The sequence below is a fragment of the Chaetodon trifascialis genome, chromosome 13 (genome assembly GCF_039877785.1).
Source record: "Chaetodon trifascialis isolate fChaTrf1 chromosome 13, fChaTrf1.hap1, whole genome shotgun sequence".
Lineage (NCBI taxonomy): Eukaryota > Metazoa > Chordata > Actinopteri > Chaetodontiformes > Chaetodontidae > Chaetodon > Chaetodon trifascialis.
The window spans coordinates 17,485,493-17,511,435 of NC_092068.1; the positions used below are offsets into that span (position 1 = coordinate 17,485,493).

At 41.9% G+C, this 25,943-nt stretch overlaps 1 protein-coding gene across 1 annotated transcript in view; it reads right to left on the minus strand.

Annotated features, from left to right (window-relative positions):
* The window catches only part of neurl1ab (neuralized E3 ubiquitin protein ligase 1Ab), a 29,377-nt gene extending 5,845 nt beyond the window's left edge, over positions 1-23,532 (minus strand). Inside the window, exons 1-4 of the mRNA XM_070977946.1 lie at positions 23,278-23,532; positions 18,134-18,375; positions 16,337-16,658; positions 3,201-3,917 (exon numbers count right to left, since the gene is read on the minus strand). Coding sequence (XP_070834047.1) covers positions 3,201-3,917; positions 16,337-16,658; positions 18,134-18,375; positions 23,278-23,311 — 1,315 coding nt within the window. The 5' untranslated portion in view covers positions 23,312-23,532. The remainder of the gene's footprint in view (positions 1-3,200; positions 3,918-16,336; positions 16,659-18,133; positions 18,376-23,277) is intronic.
* Between the last annotated feature and the right edge of the window lie 2,411 nt (positions 23,533-25,943).

The following is a 25,943-nucleotide window of genomic DNA, read 5'->3' on the forward strand; positions in this document are numbered from 1 at the left end:
CATATTTGCTTACAGAAGCATTTATACACCCTTCCATTACCTACTTAACATGACCTGTGTGGCAGCCCGGCTGTTAGCAAATGTCTTGGTCAACTCTAATAAGGAAGAACGGATAACCTTCATGTCTATTCATGTACCCTTTCATCAAGGGGACCTTTCATCTTCTCTCATATTATGAATTTACTGCAGGCTGTGCCACCAGGAATGAGTATGTGAATGTCTTTAGCTATGCAGGCAGTAAGGGAAGCTTATTTGTGGTTCACCATGTCAATGGTGGCTTTCAGCACTTGCTCATCAAATATAGAGATCTCTGCCACACCCCATCCAGCCAATTCTTTTTCTGTTAGTGTCTGAGAGACGTCAGGCTGTAAACAGTAAAATGAGCTTTTAATTTGATACGGCAAACTCAACAGCATACAGTGACTTATTTACGCATCCAGCAGAAACGGAGCTATATGAGCATTCAATTTAAGTTATGTTTGTTTTCACCTGATCATTATTCTCCCTCCTTTTTGCTCAGTTTTGATCTCCACCAACTCCTGAGGAAAATATCTGGCTGTTTAGCAGCTAAATGCTCCACTATGTTCACCAGCCAGTCTCTAACTGGGTCATATAGTAGTTGTTTGAGCTTTCTCACTGAAAACAGCTGCCTAATGTGGCTGAAAACGCTGCTATTAGAGCAGTGAGAGTGAACCAAAATATTAAGTTACGTACATTGCAATGCTCTACGGAGCTGAAGAGAGATGCAGCCTGTGGTGATAATTCTCTGTAGGTCTGACACTCAGTGACCTCTTCCACATACATGTAGCAGCAGCTGTTAATATAAAGATATTGATTAAAGCAGCTTCAAGATTACAGCTGTAAAACCATCGCAGCACGGCCATAATGAGGAAATACGCGACTACCGTAGGCCATTATTGATTTAAAATATCTAACAGGAAATTAAAAAATCTTGGCTTCCAGGATAACACGGACAAAATGACCATGTGAGAGCAACAGACTCCCGTCTGTTCCACTTCACAGGCTTGACAACACCCAGCCATGACAAACTGTCACTTGCCTCAGTGGCTAGATGTCTCCATGGCAACTCGTGGCGTGCGGCTGCAGCGAGTGGGTGAGCAGAGACGTCACGAATGCGCTCCCCACAGCTGGAGTGGGTAATGACTCAAAGAACGCTCATACCCCAAAGAATCAAGAGGGGGGGTAGTAAGAAAGCGCAAGAGGAAAAGAGGAAGTACAGAGACGGCTGGAGGACCAGTGTGAAAAGAGGGAGCTGTGGGTGGAAAACCCAGCATCTCAAACCTCCATGCAATTACATTTTAATAATGCATATGGAGGGCATCATAAGGCGCTATCACGGCCCCCCTCTTGATACATAATGCTGGCTGCTGGGAGCCCACGCAAGACAGAAATAACCTCCTCAGCCCTGGTCTGACTGAGTACATGAAAGAGAGGAGAAGAGAAATCCAGAAATGAATGATGAACTGATTCTAACAAACTGATGCATTTTGACCAGCTCTGAAGTTTCTCTGAAAACCTCGCCTGTAATTCTAGATTTCCCGTGAAATCGGCTAACTTTTTTGGGGTATCATTATCAACGTAGCCAGAAGACCACGCTGTGGTGGAGAAAGATTGCCTCCAAAGAATTAAGATGAATGTATTTATCTGCAGTGACTGTAAACAAATCAGAAGCACTCACATTTGTGCTTGCTGCACTCTGCAGTATTTCACTCGCAGCATAATACACTAAGTCCAAGCAATACTGGAGCTCCATCTTATGAAAAATAGAGCATTTAAAATCCTTAAGTGCAGGAGTTTTAAAGCTGAGCAAGTCTTAATAAATATTTCAAACTTAAATTGGATTTGCACAAAATGTGGTGAAGCTTAATTACCTCTCCACCGAAGATGTGTGCTCTCTGTCAAAAGTCATTGAAAATAAACTCTTAGCAAAATCAGAGGCTTCATTTTTTCAGCTCGACTCTTCTTAAATTCTCTGGACAAGATGGAAAATGCTATGACATACTTACTGCGCGCGCACAAATGATATGTCCTGAACTGTTAAAATCAGAAATGATCTGAAGATCTTTACTGCAACACAGACAAATCTTCTTTGGGTCAAACCGGAAAATGATGCTTCTCCACACGTCATCTAAAGCATATCTTCAGCCTGTGATCACCGCCACAGCATTTGCATGGTTTTGCTTTCAAAATCAACAAAACCAAGAGATTCATTTGGAGAGGGAAATTATTCTAAAACTTGCAGCCATTGCTTACCATTAAACCACCGGCCCCTGAACCTGTTAGCCATTACATGTTCTCATTCTGCTAATTCAGAGAGAGTCAGACAGTCCTAAACTGTGCATGCACTGCCACATCCAGGGAGCCAGAATCTCAACACCAGGCATGATAAACTTCAGGGGAGCTTCAGGTAACGCTGTGTTATCATTGTGTGAAATCTGCAGGAATCAAACGGAGCTGACATCAACTCTGCTCGACTGAAGACGCAAAGTTAACATTCATATGCGAACTGTGGGGGTCGAATGCAAATTCCTAAGAGATATACGAGTTGATAAAAAGTCAGAGAGCGGCCCAGACAGCAAAGGAGGGGGAAACTATTTCATGTCTCGACTGAGTGGGAATTCAGCCTCCAAAGGTCGCAGCAGGATCACAGACTGCGTTAACTTCTGAATGGAAAGTTACAAACGACACCCTGTGAAGATCTGTGGGACATGTTTGAGCGAAGTTAGAAAAATCAAGCTATTGTTAAAACTGCTGCCTCCATTGCTGATGCAAACATGGTCACTGAAATCTAATGAGACTAATGTTTATTCTAATTTTAAAGTCAGACTGTGACTCAGCAGTTAAACGTCCCGGTCACCTCACTGCCAACAGGGGTTTAGGGGTTTAGTTTGGCTCTTTGGCTTGGAGTTATGGGCTTCTGTCCACAGTCCAGACACATGGGGAACATGAATCTGACCTGGAGTGAGGACGCACTCAAACTGAATGAAAGTTAAAATGATGTTTTTAGGACTACTTGTTTTCTCTTTAATTCTGAAAAGTTTCCTTTTTCCCTGAATTCTTACATCTATAAATACTGTTTGCTTTGCATTCTCAAACTTTACTTAAGATGATAAAGCTGTTTTAGAAAATGAAGATGCAGTAGCAAAAAAGAAAAAGATCTGAAGATGAAGTGAACAAACCTAAAATCCTGAGTTGTGTGATGGTGTCGTGCAGACCGTAGAACATCCACAGCGGCCTGGAGTTATCGACACAGAGCTGCATCCCTGCACTGATGCCGTTATGACTCATCATGACCTCCCCTTCTGCGTTCACCGCAAAGCCCAAGATGTCTCCACTGTGAAGTGGCACCGCCACTCGACACACAGCCCAGAATTCCTTGCGGTCAACCAGGGACTCCGGGTTGGATGGGAGGTCACTGGGCCTCAGGGCGGCAGGGTCACACGATGTCACGCCGTAAGAAAGAGCGCCGGGCCGTGTGACACCCGCCTTCACCTTCACAAGCACAGTCTCTGAGCAGCGCAGGGGCCGGCTGGTGAACACCAGGGTCCTCTCGTCACCACGTTGATCCAGCCGTGCCACCGTGTGCTTATCCAGGGCGGTAACATGGATGCCGTGCACCAGGTGGAAGTGCAGATCAGTGTCCAAATGGCTGGGCAGCAGCAAGCACTGCTGGGAGTTCTGAGAGTTTTGGGGCACATGGCAGGAGGCGGAGCTTAGGGGTTGCAGCCGTTCCTCTTCCTCATCATCTTCCTCCAGGTGCGCCTCCTGCTGCTGCAGGCTCAGGTCACACAGGCTGATGGAAAGGCGAGGGTCATCACCGTTTCGCTGAATGGAGGCCCGGTGGGCAGCAGCGAAAGAACGAGGACGCAGGCAGTCCATGGGGAGCATCTCACTGTCTGTGGAAAAAACCCACACAGAAATGTTATATAATCACTTGTTTGTGGTGTTTTGAAGTGAAGATTTCAATCTGCACCAAGACAGAATGTCTTTTCTCCGCTTTTCCAATGATTTTTATTTGGGTAACATCATAACACCAGACTGTGACTAATACAGCTGCATTTACAGTTGTTGCAAGTGTCCAGACCAAACCACATTCAGTTGATGGACCCACTTAGTATTCTGCATATTTCCATGTACAACACTGGCTTGTTTTACATTCACTGTCTGTGCGCTGTTCATTCATCATACCCGTCACTGTAAACAAATGGTGCTTCCGGCTTCTCCGCTTTGTAACGTATTAATTCTAATGCGCTCTCCGTGCTGAGGCTTGTAGTCGTTGAGCCTAAGTGTTTACATGTTTAGAAACATACCAGGATTTCAAGTGTGTGTGTGGGTGGGTGTGTGTGTGTGTGCGTGTGTGTGAGGGGGACCATATTGTAGCTGCAGGCCAATAGCTACATCACAGTAAAAGAGACATAACAGCTTTATGTAACAATGAAGAGATAAGAGATGCACATGAAGCCACTGAAAGACAGCAAAGCTCAGCTGTGTTTGAGCCTCCCACTCCGTCTTTAGCTCGCAGTCCTGTGATAATGTGCCACATTTTTTGACTTATCATATCCTTATTTTCACTTTTAAGTCTTCTTGGAGTGCTACCACAATCAAAACCCTAAGGTGTGAAAATGCAGATGTTATCATCATCTATTAAATCTTTAATGAAAGCAGACAGAAAGTGCCAGTATAAAGTGGACTTCAAATAACTTTAACCATGAGATCTGGGTGTTTACATAACAAACTATCTCAGCAGCAGTGACTTAATGTACTATACGCTACCCCTTAACATTTTCAGTTATGTGTCTGGGTGCTAAAAGCAGCTCATTTTCCAATCATTGAAAGGGAAAGGCATTCTAAAAACTGTATCACATGTCTCTCCGTGCTGTGCAGCCCCCTCACATACAGCCCATGCTTCCTCTGCTCACTGTAAAAGAGAAGCCACATGGGAACATGGCTGCAAAAACGAAAACAGACGAGTGTGTGTCTCTCCATGCGCGCAGTCGGTACGAACGGATCTGCATCGTGGCACGCTTAGGGACACGCTGCCAAATTTAACACGGCCCCCTAACACGGGCTAAAATTAGCCTGATTGGACATTTGAGGAGAGTGGACAGGGACAGGCCAGCAGATGAGTGACATGATGGCTGAGTTGTGTGGCTCTTAGCCTTGATCTGCTTTGGGCTTCCCCTGTGAAAAGTGGATGAAGCAGGAGAGTGCGACAGAGGAGGACAGGATGAAGAATATGGTGGGATGGACACTTGAGAGAAAGGGCATACCTCACCAGCTCCTCTTTATCACACAAAGACAGCACATCTCCGGCCAGCCACTGATAAACTGCTTGAGCTTAATTACTTCCTCAGTCAAGAGTGTCCACAACCAAGCATGAGGCTCTTATTATTAGCAGCCTTATCATCTTCAAGGCAAAGTTAGCTGACTTTGGGATACAAGAGATAATTTCTATTCTTGCTATTACGGCTTCCTGGGGTTCGCAGTGTCTGTTTCTGAGAGTGGTGCCGCAGTCAAAACAAGCTGTGAGGAGAATAGCAACATTACAAGGAGGTTTCTACCTTCTGCAAAAAAACAAGATGTACAAAAGATAAAAGGAGACGAAACAATGAAAGATAAAGACGTGTACGAAATAAATATGTATGACCTCTTCCCGAGTTTGAGATGGAATTTCACGCATAAAACACCTGACAAATATGAAAAGCATCAAGTCAAACAGAGAGATTACAGTGCTAGAAGCACACAATACACTGTTTATCTACGTGTCCTATGATGAACACGTGTTTATGTGTGTACACCAACATTCACAGCGAGTTTGCTGCATTCACAGAATGGTTGCATGCACAGGTGTGAGGAAGTGCTGCCCTAACGACCGTGGCCATAGCAGGGACATGGCTGGAAAGTCTGTTCAACCCGTTCATTCTGTCTGTATCATTCATAACAGTGACTGGATAATTGCTGAAAAAGGACACGCACAACCGCAAACAATCTTCATCCTTTTTGTCGCTGGTTCGTAAAGACTGTTTGTTATTACAGTTGATAAGGAGCCAGCTCTTCCTGTCAGACCACTCACTCATTAATATGTCCATCACACAGACAGGTGCAGTCTTGTCCATTGTCCTTTGAGTTATGTTAGATAATTAAACATGGTACCCGTGGTAAATTTCACTGCAGCTTTGTGTAGCACATTTTTTGAGTTTTAACATTTGGCAACGCTTCAATGGTTTTACAATGGCATGTCTTGAACATAACGCTGATTATATTCTGCTTTTAATCTTTGAAGGTTCAAGTCCTTGAAGCTTTTGCATAGCAAGGCAAAGTCTGAATCACTTTTTTCTGGCACCAAAACAATACAGACGTGATTAAGTGTATAGCTGAAATTGTCCTAGTAAAATGAAGTGGTCTTTGGACAGCTCCAGGCACTTAATCACAGGAGAAAAGCGCTAGTTAAATAGAGGAACACATACCAGACTGACACTGTTCTGCAGGGTCAATGGCTGACCTTTTGGCTTTGGCTTTTTATTAAACACTGTAGCTGTGAGGGGGGAAAAAAAATCAGAAATCAGACTTGCTGAACATTATGGAGGAAGTAAAACACGGCCACACCAAACCATACGCCTGCAGAAAATCTCTTGACCTAATTTATGTTTACCTACTAGAACAAGTTTCAACTTCAACTCTTGACGCGCAATCTGGAAAAACCTGTTCCTGAAAAGTGAATGAGACACTGGCAAAGGAGGATGTCCAGGATATAACTGACAAAACGGGCATCCTGTTTCACTGTTAACACAAGGCAGAGTGACGACTAACGTTCTGCGTTTAATAAGACAAAAAACAAACCAAACGCAGTCTGGCCCCACCTCGTCCTGAAACGCCTGCATGTATTACAGTGCATTACTAATAAGCCTATTTGATCTGAGTCACTGAATTGAATTGGGGATTTTCATGTATTCTACTCCTTTTTTAGTCTTGAACAGCTCTCAGTCAGACAATGGCATGGTCCTGAGTAGACAAGGGAGGGTTCAGTTTATTCCTCGGCCCGGTGGAACAGGATTAGGAGGCTTTTGGGGGTTTTAGCGAAGCTGCAACCTCTATACAAGGTCAGCGGCACCAATTGTGTGTGTGTGTATGTGTGTGTTTGGGGATTTGCCCTAAGTATGCATGCCTAGGGGGCCTATCCAGGGCTCTGTCTAGAATGAGTGAGTGAAGTCATCTGTCATGAGAAGGGAGATTGTGTGTCAGTCCCAAAAAAGGAGAGGGAAGGGCTTTCACTTGTCAAGAAAAAAAAACTGCCTTGTTGAGCTTTTAAGGAGAGGTATCCTGGTCAAGATAATGGTACAAGTACACAAGCGTGAAGCAGGAGGGGCTAAAAGGCCGGAGAATGCTACGATATCGATACACAGGAGAAGCCCAACAGTTTGAGTGTCTGGGATGCCATGTGCAATCGGAGCCACATATGTGGCGTTTTTGAGAGATCAAGTCGAGTCTCTGTTTTAGTGCCAGATGTTTTGGGGTTTTGGATCGTGATCGTGGAAAGAAAATGGGACACGGGGAGGTGACAAATGGCAGCAGTGAAAGCAACACTCAGCACTTAAGGGATGTCACAAGGGCACAGTGCCTCCAAGATCAGTTAAAAGCCATGTCTGAACTAACTTAAGTGTCTCCACATGCATAAAACACCATGCACTTTCAGACAAGCCTGCTCTGAAGAACTTTTTAGTATTGTCAAAGAGTAAGAGTGCCCATTGCTTGATGAGGTGTTTCAACCTGATTTCAAACACGTTTCTTCAATTACAGATTCATCTCATTGTTTTGGTCAAAGAGAGAACCTCTATGAAAACTACACAGATGGACACATTCGCACACTAATACACACAGAATACACAGTACGCTTTCTGTGTCTTCACTGGGATGAGACTCAAGGTCATCTGAAAATGATTAGCCTCCTCTCTGAAGGCTTCCCCTTGTGCAGCCCAGCTCCCAGGATCCAGACCTGACAGGCTCCATTACGATTTCTATTTTGATTTCTCCACAAATCTGTTCGATTCCATCTGGGCCGATTAAATCCCAGCTGACGCACAATAGCCTGTCCAGCGGCATTTATTTTGGTTCAACAAATCAAATAAATTCCAAGCTCTGAGATCACTTGAAACAGAGCTCTTATAAATACATAGACCCTAATCCCGATGTGTACATGCTGGCAGATGTTCGGTCAAGGGACAGTCCTCCAACATTTCAGTTTATAGCAGGCCTCTCGGTTCATTGTAACCAACTGTCAACCAACTGAATGACTTAACTACAGTTATAATAAAGCTCCAAAGGTGGAATAAAAGGAAAATCTTGTTATACCAACTATAACATTTACAATGCCTCTGTCGTTGGCAGGGGATACACAGAAAAAAGGACATTGCAATTGAATTACAAAAATTAGTCCACTTACAGAGTGAAGTGACCATGAGACATGAGCTTTGCATGCTGCTATGAACAGATTGTTTCTTTTAGCCCTCATGCTAAACAAAATACGTCGACAAAGAGAATTCACCCTGCAATATTTTACAAAGTGTGTGAATCTCTAACTTTTATTCTTTAAAGTCACTTCTTGGTGCCTTGCTCTGCTCTCGGCTCACACCAGCCTCAGAGGCACCATTACCACGGTTCCCTTAATCCAGCATTTTTGTCTTGTTGATTACAGCCAATGTACTGCAGATTTTTAGAGGGCTTATCATCTTGGACAAGGTGAACTGCTATCATCAGTAATTGCGAATGTTTCAACTTCTGTGATGAAAATTTTGTTCCTCTCCTGCTCTTCTTTTTTAATGATCGCACTCCATGTCCAATCTGAAGTCCTGCCTCACCACTGTGTTTATATCTTTAAAATGTTTCTTCATGTTGAAGCGTTGAGACTGCAGGATAGTCCCTAAATTAAGTGACATTCACAAATGAAGTGCCTTTGCTCTGGAATTTAAGTTACCTATGTTATCCGCATCCCAATTCCCACACCACATATAAATATTACTCTCTAATCTACATTGTTTGCCATTAATAGACTCATGTACTATAATTACGTTACTTCATTATAAAGTGGCAAGTCTGCAGCTGCAGATGCCAATCAAAGTGAAACTACTATCAGAAATTCCAAATTTGATCCCCATCACAATTAAAACACTATGTTATGAAATAAGAGTAGTGTGCATGAATATTGACTTTTTAAGTATACTTAATCTTGTATTTTTTCCTTTATGAATGCTAGCCTTGATACAAAAATTACCAGATTTATCTTGTAAAGCTAACATGTCAATGCTCGCCTTGGGAAGGGACTAAGGAGTGGCTGATTGCCAAGGAGCATAGTTGAGCATCAGACATCGTCGGAAAGCTAAGGTGGACAATGTACCGACTTCGAAATGGACACGTTCACCACAGCCTTACACCTCAATCATCTCTAGGCTTACGATTTTTACCCAAAAAAGGTATCAACAGGGCCCTAACGGGTCCTTTTGACCTGTGCATAAGTTGCAGGCTTCAGTAATTTCCAAAAGAGGAGAGCTTGGGAGCGTAGCCTTGCAAAATCTTAATGTGACTGTAATCAGGTTTAAATATCCAGCCTCTTGAAAAAGAACCATATGATTTATTGGTGTGATCAGCATACAGTCTGAGGAAAGAGAGGGCAAGAGAGGAAAAAAAGACAGCCTGATTCATGGTTTTAGTCTAAATCTGCCAAAAGAATTCAGCTCAGGGAAATTACTAAATGTTTATAACATGGAGACATTTAGCATTTCTCTTGCCTTTCTCCCTCACTGTCTGCTGTTTGCCTCTGGCTGGAAACCGTTGTTTGACTGATAACTTTGCATATTGTTATTACCATCCTGAATTTCCAGTTTATTGTTTTTTGGAGGATTTGGCTGAAAACAGCAGACCTGACATCAAACGTATTCATACAACATCCATTTGCAGTACTTCAGGGTAATCAGACCCTTCAAGCCTTTCACAGGGCTGCATCAATCAAAATTAACAAAAGCCTTTAGTTGAGCTCCTTTATGATGTCCTGTGGAAACAGGTAGGACCACGCCTTCACAGTATAATAACATGATCAGAGTAAGACTGAATTCAAAGTTTTACTAGTATTTGATTTTATTTACTTTGAGTTTTATAGCCTTTCCTCATCCTGTCATACTGAACCATTTCTACCAACGCTGTATATTTGGCTTCTCATGCCAGGTTGCACCTGTGTGACCTCTTTATTTAAAACCATTTCACCCACAGATCAAAACCCTGTGAAACTCCACATAATCTGTTTTGACAAGTGAAACAATAAGCAAGATCTGTAGCAAGTTAGCGTGAGCGTTAGGCACACTGAGTGAACACAGACAAAAATAGAAACAAAGAAAGGAAAGTACAGCACAGTCAGGTTCAGATGGCCCAACTTGTTTGTGCAGTAAGGAGCTTTTCAGCATTTCCATGCTATCTCTTTATCTGTTGACAAAACAGGTGCGAGTCAAAGGTGGAGAGATCTTTATCAGCTAACGGGCAGCTTCAGTTTCAATTAGAATAACGTTAGGTTCACATGATAAGAAGAAATGTAAATGATTTCTGGCAAAATTTATGAAATATTGCAAATGTGCAGCAACCGATTTAAAAGGGAGCCCACGGCCACACTGGCAGTAATGTGCTGAGGCACAGCTTAATGTTAATGTCAGCATGCTAACACGACAAAGCTGTTGATCAGGCTTAGATGCTGAAACAATAAGTCCATTATTTGAGTATTTTGGTGATCGGTTAATTGTTTAGATCATTCTTACAATAAAAATGCCAAATATTTTCCAGTTCCAGCTTCTACATTGTGAGACTTTCCTCCTTTTCTTTAACCTACTATATAGCAAACTGAATATTTTGATGGTTTTAGAAAGATGTTCTCAAAAAACTTTTTGATGACATTAGTTTAGGCTTAAGGAAATTATGATGCCATTTTTGACTAATCTCTAATAATTCATAGAGTAATTAATGAATAATGAACAAAGTCATTAGCTCATTAGAAGGGCATTAATGTTTGCACCATATTTCCTGGAAATCCATCCGATAGATTGTTGAGATATTTCACACAAATCTACATGGTGGCACTATCGAAAAAGTCCCTCAATCATGAAAGTCATTACCTGGAAACCACGAATGTCTCTACAATAAATGTATCTATTCCAAAGCAAGTGAAAACTGACCTGCTGGTGGCGCAAGATGAAAAATCAGGGAACCACTGAAGTCATACATATTCATCCTTATGACCAGACATGATATCTATAAAATTTCACGGAAATCCAATGTTGGGGTAAACCAACATGCCACTAATACGGCTAAAAATCTGCATGCAGACTGCATTCAAAAACACTGGGTCCTGCAGCTTCTGTCCTCTGAGGTGGAAAGAAAGCGATGTCTCTGAATGCTGGTAAGCATGAAAATCTTACAGCAGCTTTTCCCCGCTATGATGCTCTACAGGCCTAATGTATCGCAATATCGTGTACAGAGATGATTGATGTCATCGCCCTCCTCTTAATCACCTGAGAGGTATTCAGCCTCTTGACAGTCTGGCAGCCATCTTGGATTCTTCTCTAATGACTAGAGAGACAGGTTGCAGATGATGTTAGCTGACGCCGGTCTCACGGATCACTACCGTTCTGTCAGTGATTAAGTGACTCATCTACCTCTAGTAAACAAACCCCCAGTAGAGCATCTTGCATCCATCAAGAGATGCCTTCGACTCGCTCTGCTTATCTAACTTGGAAGGAATCCATCATACCTGTACAAAACGGCGGACGCTGTGTGGTCTCTGGGGAGTCGTCCCATAAACAAATACATTCCGTTAAAACTGCCGCCATACATGTGTAGATGGAGGATCGTTTTTGACTGCAGAAAGGTACAGCATTCCCATATGTGTTCCACTTCAGGGAGATGAAACTGAAAACGCTTGCAAGTTATTTGTGACCTGATTTCTGGAGCTTCCACGACAAACCTGACAAAACTCAAATGCTGCAAAGTGAACAAAAAAACTAAAAAAGTAACCATTCAGACTTTAAATTTTTAAAATGAGGAAATAGTGTTTCATTATCATTATTATTAAGGTTCCTTATAAGAGATAAATATAGTAAACAGAGACATTTGTGAAAATGCAGCTGACAAATTGTGCCTTGAAAACAGTTATGTTGCTTCAGACATATTATACACTTGAGGAAACCTTTTATTAGTCCCTCTCAGGGCTAATGTGTCTCAGCATAGCACCGCAGATCCTCAACAGCACAGGCTGTTCTGTACCAAACCCAAGCAAGGCACTTTAGTCTTTATTGATAGCTGCATGAGTAGGACAAGTGTGGTGATGTAACAGATCTTTCTTAAATTGCATGGGCAGCATTGTTGGTCTGGACAACCCCTGAGGCTCAGTTTGATTTCAGCAGATTAATTTAGCTTCCTCTCTTACGCAACACCATCTCAGCTTTCAAGCTGTCTCAGTGATCTCTGGATCACCTTTGACTCCTTGCATGGGTGGCTCTCTGCTGAACTGCACTCCCTTGATAACAGCCTGGAGAGGAAACAACATCGCTCTTGAAAAGATCCTTAAACATCAGAATAAGACCTGATGGCAGTAAAGCTGTTTGGCAGCAGGATGCATTGAGAGACAGCACAGGTGAAAAGGCAGCGATGGATGGCTTTGATGAATTCCTTAATACAGCATGTAAAGTTGTAAAAGATCAAACAGACACAACAGTATGAGAATCCTGCGGAGCATGTGTTTGATGCAGATTATCCACAGGCTAAAAAAACATCTGACTGCTGATGATCATTGATCATTTTCACAGTAGGTCACTGCTGCCGAATGACAAAAACTCAAATGATTTAGGAAAAAAAATGGTTCCACAATTCAGAATGAATTTTACAGCTTCTGATTTTATAGAAATATTCACCCTAGGAAGGATCACATAACCAATTTGTTCAAGCAAAATAATCAAACCACCAAAAGATTACATCAGTCGAGCAATGACGCATTGTGCTGGTAAGACTGTCTCCAGTAGACTTTTAAGCTCAGGTGGGGTTTCACAGAAGGATTCTGACAGATACGATAATGCGTCCTGGCATGTGAGCAGAGACACTTTCATAATTCTGTCCATGTAATATTAAAGGCAAAGAGAAGCTATTCACAGAAAGGATGTGATCAGCACCGGTTATGCTCACTACATGGGTGTTAAAGTGAGAGAGCGAAGGCTGACTGGTCTGAGCTGACGGCTGAGCTGGGGAATGAGGTCACGATACAAGAATGGTTCAGCTTAGAGAAACAATGGTTAAATGTTTTGGGGAAGTAAAATCTGTTATCAGTACCCACATATATTTATATATAAAGTCAGAGGGGAACTCCAGTGATTCAGCAGCATTACACTTAGATAAAGCTGGGGGACTCACAAGAGACAGACAAAAAATTTAAAGAGAGAGAAAAAGGGTAAAATTGAAGCAGCACATGTCATTATATCTTGACTTTTAGTCCTGAGTATTGAAGCATAAATACTGTCATTAGACCATTTAATTCATCAGACCCTTTCTTTCTGGTAAATGCACTTATCTTTCAAACCCCACATCTTGTTTATAATACAGCTTTTAATGCAGAACTTGAGATATCAAGACCGCATGGAGATAAAGAAATCATCAGGGTTATTTTCTACTTTCTTTAAAGGAAAACTTCACCAATTTATGCATCAAGGTTTATTGACAGGTCTTTTGGATAACTGTTCTATATGTGAAAAAAGTTGTTTAAAGCCTTTTGATGCTCCAGACGGAGCTACGTGCAATTGAACAAACTGCCTCGAGTGATGTCACTTGAGTCAGCGTCGGTTGGGGCTGAATGCTACAAGTTTGAAAGAGTGGAGTTAGAGCTCACCAGGCTAGCAGCTGGAGGCTACATTAGCTGCTGCTAGAATAACTTCTGAATCTTCAACCAAATTGTTGGGAGTCAAGATGCATTGTGGGTAATGGTTTTGACAAGGAGGAAGAATTTGTGGAATGGCAAAGATGAATCCTCTGCTTCTGTTGCAGTGATTTTGACAATGTTTCTGGAGTGCAATGCTTCGGAGCTCCTTTAAAAAGTTCCCTTCAGAGCCGCAGAAGATTACACAACTGTTTCCCAGACTGAGTAGTACTCTTGGTGACAAGTACATCCTCGTATGTAAAATTGCTGGAGTGCCCCTTTAATGCACAAAAGCTCTCAAAACACATTTTCTCGCTGACTAAGTCAACAGGTTTATCACAACGTATTTCCCCTTATATTCTCAGTCTTGAACATTTATCTCAAAAGCCAAATCAAGGTCACCTAACCAAGCCATTTTCTACACTCCACAGAGCTTATTCATAGGTCCACGCTCCATTTGTCCCCTGTGGGTGGGTGAGTCGGGGGGGGGGGGGGGGGGGGGGACTGCATCAGATCTGTAATTCCCACCTGGACAGATTGTGTGATAACAACAAGCCCACAACAGGTGAAATTTGGCTCAATTTATCAGCTGGTGCAGCATTAATTTCAGACCCTGGTGTAAGCATCATTAAGAATCAAAATGCACCGTTCTGTTAAAGGAAAATACGCACATGTGCCAGTTCACAACACCAGACTTTGATGTGTCCGTCCATTTTTTAGAGACTAAGTGTTTGCTGAACTGCAGCCAAATGCCAAGACAATACTGGGCCTTTGAGATATACCATGCTCTTGAGTAGTGGCGCTCTCAGGCTATAGAGGAAAGCTGATAGCCAAGTGATCCTTCAGCTGACTGAGGGCCGAGGCTTTTCGGTTTAAGCCATCAATGTGGGGATAAAGGTGATCGATGTGGGAAAACCAGAGAAGAAACGATGGGATTTAGGGCTGCTGGCCTCGTTCACATGCATAAGACTATACATTACAGGAAACCCTGACTTTAATAAAATTGAAAACATTCTGTTATTACACTAAAATATTTGGTGAAAACTCTCCTTTAATCGTATGATTCTGTGCTCGGGGTGATGGCAGGGTGATCACATGAAGTCAAGTTCAGACTTGGATCCCAAGAGTGAGACATTCCTCTGGTCTGATTGTCTTGGAAAAAACACCCCAGACATGTCATTACCTGACATCATCCCTCCCCTTGTCTGTCCTCTTGGGATGACCAACACACTCCTCTTGTTCTTCAACAAGAGCTGTGTGCTGGTCAGCACTGCAAGGCCAGTGAACCCCAGATAGTCGCACTCTGGCGCTGGATACCAAACAGCCCATCAGGAGATAGCACGCTTCTCACTGTCAACCACACCGCAAGAAATGAGGTTAAATGGCACTATCTACACAATATGGGAGCCTCTTCTATTTTTATTAACGGCGCTGACAGCTTCTATTCTTTGGAGAGAGGCAGTGCAATTCTTGGAAATGGTTATAAATAAGTACTGAGGCATCCACAAGGATTCCTATTTATCTATTTTGCATAGTTTTGTATTGTTTTGAAAAATTGGAGACAGCTGTTTTCAACGCATGATGTGTTTCATAAATGCATCTCAATCTAAAATCCAAACATACTTCAGATGATTCAGTGCGGTGAAAAACTGCTGTTAATGATTGGGGGGGACCTGTTTGCTCTTAATGTCTTTGATGTAATGACCCTTTAAACAGCACGGAGAACTTGTTAGAAGGGTTTCAGACATTCTGAAATTCCCCCTTTAGGCCTTTAGGGACATTTCTTTGATACTAACAACCGTGGTAACAATACAATCTACCTAATCTCTCACCATCTTTTTCCACTGAGCTATTTGGTCGGTGTGGGAAAAGTAGAGCAGCTGTGTGTAACATCCCCTTTTAACATTCACACTGAAAAAACATCTGATGCAGAATGGTTTCTAGTGGTAAAGCATCAGAGTCACAAAACTAAGAGTCTACAGCCGTGCTAACAGCTCTGTCAGGCTGTAATACAGCGGCGCTTGGGGCCAAATGCTAACATCAACATGCAAACGTGTTGATTGTACTGCTGGCACAGATGAGAATGTCATGAGTTTCGCTGGCATTTGTAAACCAAACTATTGGACTGATTAACAGTCAGAAGATCAATAATGTCCAACTGCATCCTCTGAAGACCATGGATGCCTGCACCAAATTTCATGGAAACCCATCTAACAGATTTAACAGATTGAGATATTTCAGTCTTGACCACGGTGGTGGAGCACCTGACTGAGAGACTGACATGGTGTTAGCATGGCTAAAAACCTCCCAGTACTATTACTAAGTTCAAATAGAGTCACCATTTCTCAGAAAGGACCCGGTTCTGAATGCATGACTCACCTAGTAGCTGGACCCCCCTTGTGAGGCCGTAGATGTCTATGAGAGCCCACAGAGGTTCAGAGACATGCACACCGCTGAAGAACAGCATTGGGCTGGAGTCATTGATTCTGTAAAACACCCGGCCTTTCTTGTCCACCCAGAAGGAGATGACGTTTCCCTCATTGGAGAGCTCCTCTGGCAGGGCCTTTGCCCAGAAGCCGCTCTGGGAGACCAGGTCAGGGCAGGCATACTTGGGCAACGTGTCTGGGTTGATCCTCGATGGGTCTTTAGAAGTAAAACCAAGCCGCAGAGCACCGCTCCAGCAGCACTGCTTTTTAGTGATCTGGGGAGCAAATATTTTTTAATTAATGAAGAAAATTAATATAAAATTAATCTTTATATGTTACTTTCTCATTGTTCTGTGAACTGCAGAGCTAAATGCTAATGTCAGCATGCTAACATGCTAGTGTTGAGCAGGTGTAATTTACTTTTGTTTAGCAGGTGTAATTAATATTTTCCATGTTCGCAATTTTATTTCAGCATGATAGCACAAAGCTGATAAATTGCGGGTATTTAGTTATAAACTAAAGTATTAAACAAATTTAAATTCTGATGTGATGACGGCTCTAGATGAAACTTTAGGGGTTAACCAAAGTTATTAGAATTCATCCTCGGGGGACTTCAATGAATGTAACAAATTCCACTGTAATTCATCCAGTAGTTGCTGAGATATTTCAGTATGGAACAACACACAAACCACAATTGCCATCCATACTGCCAAGCCACTAGCTTGGCTGAAAATCTCTAAAATAAGACTAGCACTAGTTACCTTGGTATGTTTATCACCTGCAAACGATTTTTGTCTTATTTCAAACCTCTTTTTACTACTTAGCATTTACCGTGCCTGATAACAATATACCTCACATGGCAATGCTTGCCCTGCTCTCTCACTTTCGAGACATAGATGGCCTGATAGGTGAAGTGGAAACTTGTTCTAAGCTGCTGCTGCTTTGGCCCACACAAGAGCAGAGAGAGAAAAGAGAGAAAATCAAAACAGGAGAGCAAAGAAGGGGGATGAAGAAAGAGAGAGAGACCGAGAGGGAGAAGAAAAATAGAAACATACTGAGAGAGAAGATTGGCTTATAGCATTAAGGCTACAGTCCTGGTTCTTAAAAAGTTTAGATGTTGTAAATAAAAACAGAATTTGCAAATGAACTGTGTTTACTGACAATAGTTTCATAAAGTGTTCCAGAGCTCACGCAGTAATATCCTTCATATAATCAGGTGTTCATAAAGTGAACGACTGAGCCTTTCCAGGATGCTCCTTTAATACCTAATCATGATACTATCACCTGTCACCAATGAACCTGTTTACCTGTGGAATGTTCCAAACAGGTGTTTTTGGAGCGTTCCACATCTTTCCCAGTCTTTAGTCGCTCCCGTCCGAACTTGTTTGAAACATGTTGCTACATCAAATTCACAATAAGCAGATATTTGCAATGAGCTGATGAGGTCAGACATTAAATATATTGACTTTGTGCTGATTTAATTGAGTAGATGTCACAAACGATTAGCAAATCATCACTTTCTGTTTTATATGTTTTACTCAGTGTCCCAACTTTTTTGGACGCTGGGTTGTAAATTAACCTAAACTGGACCAAATTTTAATCCAGTGTTTATTAGTTTTGCAGCTGGGATTTTTCAGTTGAGCTCCTCTTGTCATTTTTCCACTTTTAACAAATCACATCGTATAAACATGGTCAGATATATTATATATAATATGCAACTAGGACACAGCTAGTGTTGTTTTCTTTTTACCTTCAGCCGAACTTGCTCATACACAGCGATAGGCCTGTTGCTGAAGGTGATGGCGTTACAGAAGCTGGCCTGTCTCTTGACGGTCCTCTGTGACATGTCCATAACAATCTGGGAGCCCTTGGTGCTGGGGTGGAAGAGCAGAGGGAAGGAGGACAAACTCCCACACGGCTGGACGGGCATGCAGCGTTTGGGCTTGTGGTGGCATCGGTGGGATGTGGCAGGAAACGGCCCATTCAGAGAATCTATGTGGAGAAATACAAGTGGATGCTTTGTTTGGTCCACAGGTGGGGAGCAGAAAATAAATTACTGAATAAATTGTTCTTACGGCACAATTTACAGTAAAATACTGAAATTTTAGCTTAGATTAGATAATATGATAAGATCTGTAGCACGTCTGTAGCACGGCAGGCATCACTTTAAATACTGACATCGTCAGGTGGACTCATTTCCTCTCACATGTCTTCCAGCTCTGGTAACATCCAGTTAAGCAAAAATGTATTAACATAATCTAATATTTGAGTTCTGCTTCCCTCCAGGTAGCGAAGTACAACCAGACACTTACTGCAGCCATGAAAGAACAATGTGCAAGATGAATTACCTGCTAAAATGTCCTTGGATGAAGAACAAAAGCAATGGCTGACGTGTTAAGGTGCATCTGTAACAGCTACATGAACGAAGCACAGAGCAAGTTCTTCAGGTCTTGGTGTGTGTGTGTGTGTGTGTGTGTGTGTGTGTGTGTGTGTTCAGCTGGCTGATACAGTATATTCAAAGCTACTCTTATAATAGCAAGGCATGGCTGTTGCATGTTATTTCCAGTTGTGGCTCATGTTTTAATGAGTGCATCAGTCACAGTGTTAATGTCAAGTACACACTGCATGCTTTATCAGAATGAAAAAAAAATGGAAAATGAACACAATCATATGTGCAAAATAGCAGCTACTAAATTAGATTCAGTGACATTTATTGTGCTTCGCCGGGCAGAGGAAGTGGCAAAATAAGAGCCGATCCAAATGAGAACAACTGACTCACAATGTGCAGCAGAGGTTTTCAAAATTTTCCCATGTGAACATGTGTGAATCATGACTGCTCCCACTTACAGTAACTCATAATAGAGCAAAACATCTTTTTTTCACATCAAATCTCTCCTTTTGGGTTTTAAAGAATTTGCTCAAAGTCGTCATGAGCCTGGTATCACATTCACTCCCTTTCATGAAGACCAACTCCCCCCATTTGTTTCCACATTTCTCTTCAAAGCACAATGCCAAGGTCACTGTGGTATTGTGGAGGAGGCATTTTCTCACAAACACTGGGTTCTCATTAAATTTAAGGAAGGATTGGTTGATAACATGTACAAATATCTCATCAAGTGATTTGATCCAGTGTCCTACTCTACAATACTTTAGTCCTCTCTATAATGACATTTAAAGGTCCTAAAGTACCATAAAACCCAACCAATGTGCCAAAACCTGAAGCCAAATAAATAATTTAGGCCTAATTATCACTTTGTCCTTGAGAACTGCTCACATTTTCACACCTCAACTTGGAAGACTGTGCAGGAGCTGCTTGTACTTGTCTGTTAGAGAAATACGAGACATCACTGAAAGACATACTCACGTTTTCCTTTGAGTGACCTTGGTGGGTCAAGAGTATTATAATGTACCCTAGAGGCAAATCAATTCAGGCTGTCAGGTTTGGCGATGACCAGTCATGTGACTTCTGAGAGCAGGTCTGTTGTAACACCCCCATTGTTCTGATTTCAGGGCAGAGATAGAGGCCTGAGCAGCAGATGACGACATTATTTCCCTCCACGGATGTAAAAACGTATAATTTGTTGAGGTTAAACGAGAAAGGGCCTTTCCCCTCAAATCACAATCAGAGAGGCCCTGCCAAGTGTTCTGGGCTCAGTACAGTGTATTTGTTAACCTCCTCGCATGCTCTTGTCCCTGCAGAACAATGTTGAATTGTGCTCTGTGCACAACAGTGGTCTTAAATGAAGTCATAACAAATCTTTCAACCATATTGCATCCATGATGTCATGTCAGACGTGATGTCTTCGGGAAAATAAAACAGGACTGTATTGTACTCCATCAATGAGCAGGCCTGAGACAGAATAGAGTATTTCCTGTAAAGTCTGAAAACAGAAGCAACACCTCACAGGACTCTGCAGATAGTGTAGCAACACCCATGCTTCAGCACCTAATCCAATATCTTCTTCTTTTATTCTCACTATATTCATATCATCTCAGCTTTATTTTCACATTCCAGACATATTTTAGTTTGTTTGCAGCACTCAGAGGACTACATAAAGTGTGCATAAAGTAAACAAATGGGTAAATAAAAATACCACATTTGATTTACTGTAAATGGCAGCTGGTTAGAGCCAGAGGTGCTTGTGATACAGTGGCTGCTGAAGTGTGTTTAAAAAGTCACGCAACCTGATGGAGACATCAGGCTAAACAGTGACCAGAGCTCTGTCGTGATAAAAGAGAGGCGCCACAACAAGTGTCAGATGAGCAACTTAAGGAAGGATAATGTTACTTAATGCACCGCTGCGCACAATGTGACTGCCTTTGCTGTCATTAATTGGAGCACAAACAGTGCAGAGACAAAGAACGGCCCTGGCCAGTGTCACCTGGCCTCTTATGCTCCTCTGTGTTTTATCCCCCGGCTCACTCTCACTAAGAGGCCTCAACTGAGGCCGTAATGTGGTGTGACGTTAGTACGAAGGCTTGGTGGCCCCCCTCACAAGATGAGCACTCACAGGCAGCATCGTCGAGAGCTGAAGGGCACTTATATGTTTTTAGCTTTTGAAAATATGTCATAGCTTGTGTGGCTTCAAGAAGAGGTAAACAAAAGTGATTCTCAAACACCGTAAAACATCTTTCTGTATCAATGTGTATCCTGTTAATTTTACAGTGTTGTTTAATTGCAAGTAGCAGTTATTATCATTATTGATCACTCTGTTGGTTATTTTTCCAATTAATGGACTGATGGTTTGGTCTAGTAATTATTGTAAAATGGCCTTCACAGTTTCCCAGAGTCCAAAGGGATGTTTTCAAATGCCTTATTTTGTCTGACCAACAGTCCAAAACTCCAAAATCCCCAATTTAATGCGACAGAGGACTAAAGAAACCAGACAACATTCATTTTTGAAGCTCTGGAACCAGAAAATCTGGGCATTTTTCTCTTCAAAAAAGACTCAAATGGATTCATTCATTATCAAAATACTTGCTGATTAATTTCCTGCCAATCAACTAAATGATGAATTAACTAATCAACTTGCAGCTCTAGTAATGAATCATCAGTGCTGCTCGTTATGGAGCTATTTTCTAAATGAGAGTACACCATGAGCTGAAACTAAAGCACACTTTCTGTCAAACAAGAAAACAAAAGCTATAATCCCTTTCACATGTAATCTCACTGATGAGATAATCATTGAGAACTTTTAAAACACTCAACACATTAAAAAAAGAATCCAATCATCAAAATACAATCGGGCAGGTTTGCCAGATGGGGAGAGTTGAATGATTCATGAGCCCGTGAGCTGGACAGGGTCCTGCAACATGACATAGGTTACACTTTCAGGGCCTTGACTGAGTTCTTGTCAGAGGGCCAAGAATTCTTAGCAGCGCCCCTGCCTGCACTTACATTGTTACTTCACACCAGTGGCCCCTCAATGGGGAAAGGACTATATGGATTGGTGGGGGTCCATGTGGGAAATGAGGTGTTTACTGTTGCCTGGTTGTGTACTATGTATCAATTAACATCATGGGTTTGTCTCAAAGCCAAAGATTCCCGTAGAGTGCACGTGTCCGCTTCACAGCCAAACAATTTGAGTGAAATCAGCTCATGTAAAAGACAGATCATCACATTCAATACACTTCATCTTTGCCAGTGTAAATTCACAGAAGGCCACCCTCATCAAATGCTCAAAGAGGGATGAAACTATTCTTTTAATTGTAGATTAAACTGAAGGCAGTTTTATTTTTTTATTATTTCAGCACATGGTCTATAAAAGTTCCTGAAGCCCAAGTTGATAGAGTTGATTCATATTGCTTATTTTGTTCAACCAACGACCAATCCACACATTTGAGAAGCTGGAACCAGGAAACAATTTGCTTAAAAAATTTTAGCACTGAAGAAAAAGTTCTAAATAATTGCTGAGTAATTTTCTGGCAATCGACTAATCAGTTAATTGACTAATCTTGCAGCTCTACGACCAACATAATCAATAATCCTCTCCGAGACAAATGTTTGATGCAGAATGTTTCATTGTGTCAGAACATAAAGGAAACAATGAATGTAGAGAAGTCTGAATAAAAGAGCAATCAATCAACTTTACATTCATGCTTCACTTTTAACATTATTTGCAGTATTAGGCACATTTAAATTCCAATATAGTAAATAAGTTTCATAATACATGGTGTGTTTGTATGGCTGTCAGAAAGGAGAAATAGACATTACAACTGTATAACCAATGAAATGAATCATGAAAGAATTCAGAAAATTAAATTTAAATTAGATTACATCTTGTATCAGCTTGTAAAGAAAGCTTCTGTAAGAATTTTCATCAATTAAAACGTCCAGTGCACCTGTTATCTCCATTGCATGATCACTTTATGGCCACATGAGCAGAAACATAAAGGCACACAAAAGTTGTGACACTCTTTGCCACCGTGCTGTCATTCATGAGGCCTAAAAGTGTATCACTTTCAGTGTCTGGCATTAAAGAAATAACAAACCAGGTGGAAGAAGTTCTGCACCAACTTGTTTCACTTTGCCTTGTTTGATTTCTTTGAGCTTTGACTTCCTGTAAGCTGAAACATCTCCTGAGCGTTTTCATAATATGATGCCGTAGACAGAGGCTTATCACATTCTGTAAAACACGACTTCCTGTTCATATTTCCTCTCATTCAAAGCCAGTCGTGACTTACAGAAGGTGGTAAAAACTTGGCTACTTTTTTATTTTTTTCCCCCCTCTCATTTATTTTAGGCTATCAGGACGCCTACAATTTGCATGCGCTCAGGCTTCAGGCTGCACAAACACGCTTACAACTCGCCTCTATCATATCCTCTTACAATAATCACCGGCTTCATTTATAATTAAGACTCAAAACTGTCCTTTGAGGCCAGATGCTGCTTACCGTACAAGGTATTTCTGGTGATCTGACCTCCCATGGCTGGATGCAAGGTGCGTTCACCTCCTCTGTCACTGGATCCACGATATTCACGTTCAGCCGCGCGTCCTCAGCGGCGACATTATACGGACACGACGCCGTTCATAAGAAGTCCCGACAGTGATTCAGCGGCTGGTTCTGTCAGTCCAGCGCCTCATCGACATGCAGCAGCCGACAGATCGAGCGCTCAGCGGCTCCCTGAGTCCGTGCAGAGATCACGCTGAAATGATCATAAAAGGTGGTAGTGGAGGTGGGGCTTCCCGGGACTATTAACGCTGTAGCGACCAAAGAGGGGACATAAAGAGTCTGTGCAAGCTATAAATCATCATTATATTCCTATAGTCTGTTAGAGGACACATAATCCCCCTGCTATATTGTCTTTGTAGGATCTCACGTGCCTACAACAGAGATCAAGTAGCATTTATTTCTCCTTTTACTTGACTTTAATGTTTCAATCCTGTTCTCTCCTGCTGAAGATGCACAGTCTTTATACAACAGGTTGTGCTGGGTTTGTCCCTCCCACCTGTTAAGACGACCCTGTTTGCTGGCAGCACCCCCTTTGATCGCTCACTTTGAAACTGCAGGCTGGCGTTTGTCTGTATTTACATGGATATGAGGAGGATCAAATGTTCCTAGAATCACTTGAATCAGTAGATGGGAAAATAAAAGTGCAGGGAGGAAAATCCTCTGACAACTGGGTTGAAGGTTTTCAGTTATTTTGGCCGAAAGTCACTGAAAACCACTTCAAGGACCCATCTGGAGGGAATGAGTGAAAGTGACCGATAATACAGAGATGTCACACTGCAAGTTTTCCTTCCAACCGCCGAAGGTTTAAGGGTTTGTTGGTTTCTGTTCATCTAAATCCAGGATCTTTTCTCCACAAAGCAGTATTTTTAAGATTTACTCGGGAGCTGGAAGATGAACACTGACACATTATGACTTCATGTCTTGGCGGTGGCAGTGCCACGATGACCAGACAGAGACACCGCTGACTTCAGGCTTACCGTGATCCTGGACCTGTGGAATTGGGCCTGAGCAGCAACGGCTGGGTAGTAAATTAACTTCAGTTTTCATTTCATGAATAATTTTCCTCAAATACAGAGTTTTATGTCCTTCATTTCCTTTAAACTAAAGGAACAACTTTTTAGGGCTTCCCTGACGTGTCATGGCTTCAGAGGTTCAGAGCTGGCATGATGGCCCTGGTTCCTACCGGGCACCTCTTTTCAAGGATCTGCCTTGTCGCCTTGGCGTTTACATAACTTGTGTCGGCAGCCAGGCCTGTGAGACGCTGTATTGGCTCAGTAGCATGAGCTATATTCTCATGTTGTTTATACAAACTGATTGCGGTTAACTCGACTGTCTGTAAGCAATTTGCAACAGGGGTAAAGTTGTAGCACTGGAGGTTTTTCATGCAGCATTTTACATGGCGATTTTCTATGAAAAGTGGTCAAACCAATATTATTTGCCACAGGAAACAGAGATGAACTAAAAATATCAAAGCAAAAACTGCGAACAGAACACTTAGGAATTTATGGCATGGACCCTGTAGCTATCACAGTCACGCTTAATGGAGTTTGACGTGCCACCTGATCACAGAGCTGTCAAAATCTGATTGGCTTTTCTGTAATACAAGGAGAAGTCTTGTTCAGTGTGAAATGATAAAACATGATGCCTTGTGTCCTACAGTTACATCAAAGCAGCATGCCACTAATCAAGCACAGAAGAAAGCTGCAAAATACCAATTACAATACACGAAAAAGCAAAATATTTTTGTCTAAATTTGGCTTAAATGCACCCTCATAGTGCTGTAAACCAGAAGAACACGATCATCACATTTCTGTCATGACTCTGCAAAATCTTTTACAGCGTTATTACCTATGAATAATCTCCACATATAAAGGTCGCCCTCTCCTACAGTATAAAGGTACCACACCCAGATGGATGCAGCCTCATCATTTGTAGTAATCTTGTGTCTCTTTGTGGTCGTTAGTCTGTTTGTATTTGTTTTCTGTCTTGATGTGGTCATTTTGCATCTTCTTGTGGTCGTTTGGTGTCTCTTTGTAGTTGTTTTGCATCTCTTTGTAGTTGTCTTGTGTCTTTTTGGGTCATTGTTTTTCTCTTTGTGCTCGTTTTGTGTCTCCTTGTGGTTATTTTGTGTCTCCTTGTCGTGGTTTTGCATTTCTTAGTTTCTGTAAGTGCATCTCTTTGTAGTTGTCGTATGTCTTTTTGTGGTCGTTGTGCTTCTCTTTGTGCTCATTTTGCATCTTTATGTGGTTGTTGTGCATCTCGTTGTGGTCAGTTTGCATCTGTAATCATGCATCTCTTTGTGCTCATTCTGCGTCACCTTGTGGTCTTTTTGTGTCTCTTTGTGGTCGTTTTGCATCTCTTTAGTAGTCATGTGATTGACTTTCCAACAAGAAATGCTAACTTTCATTTCGCCAATCATTTCAATCAGAGGTTGTGTGAGGGTCAGGGGACCCTGGGCCTGTGCCGAGCAAGTAATCAGTAATGCATTCATGCATAGAAGTCACAGAATAGTTTCAAAAGTGGCTGAATTTGCTTAAATTCCGACTCCACTATATTCTCAGCACTTTTCAAATAAATATTATAGCCTAGTTCTTTGTGTAATAGCT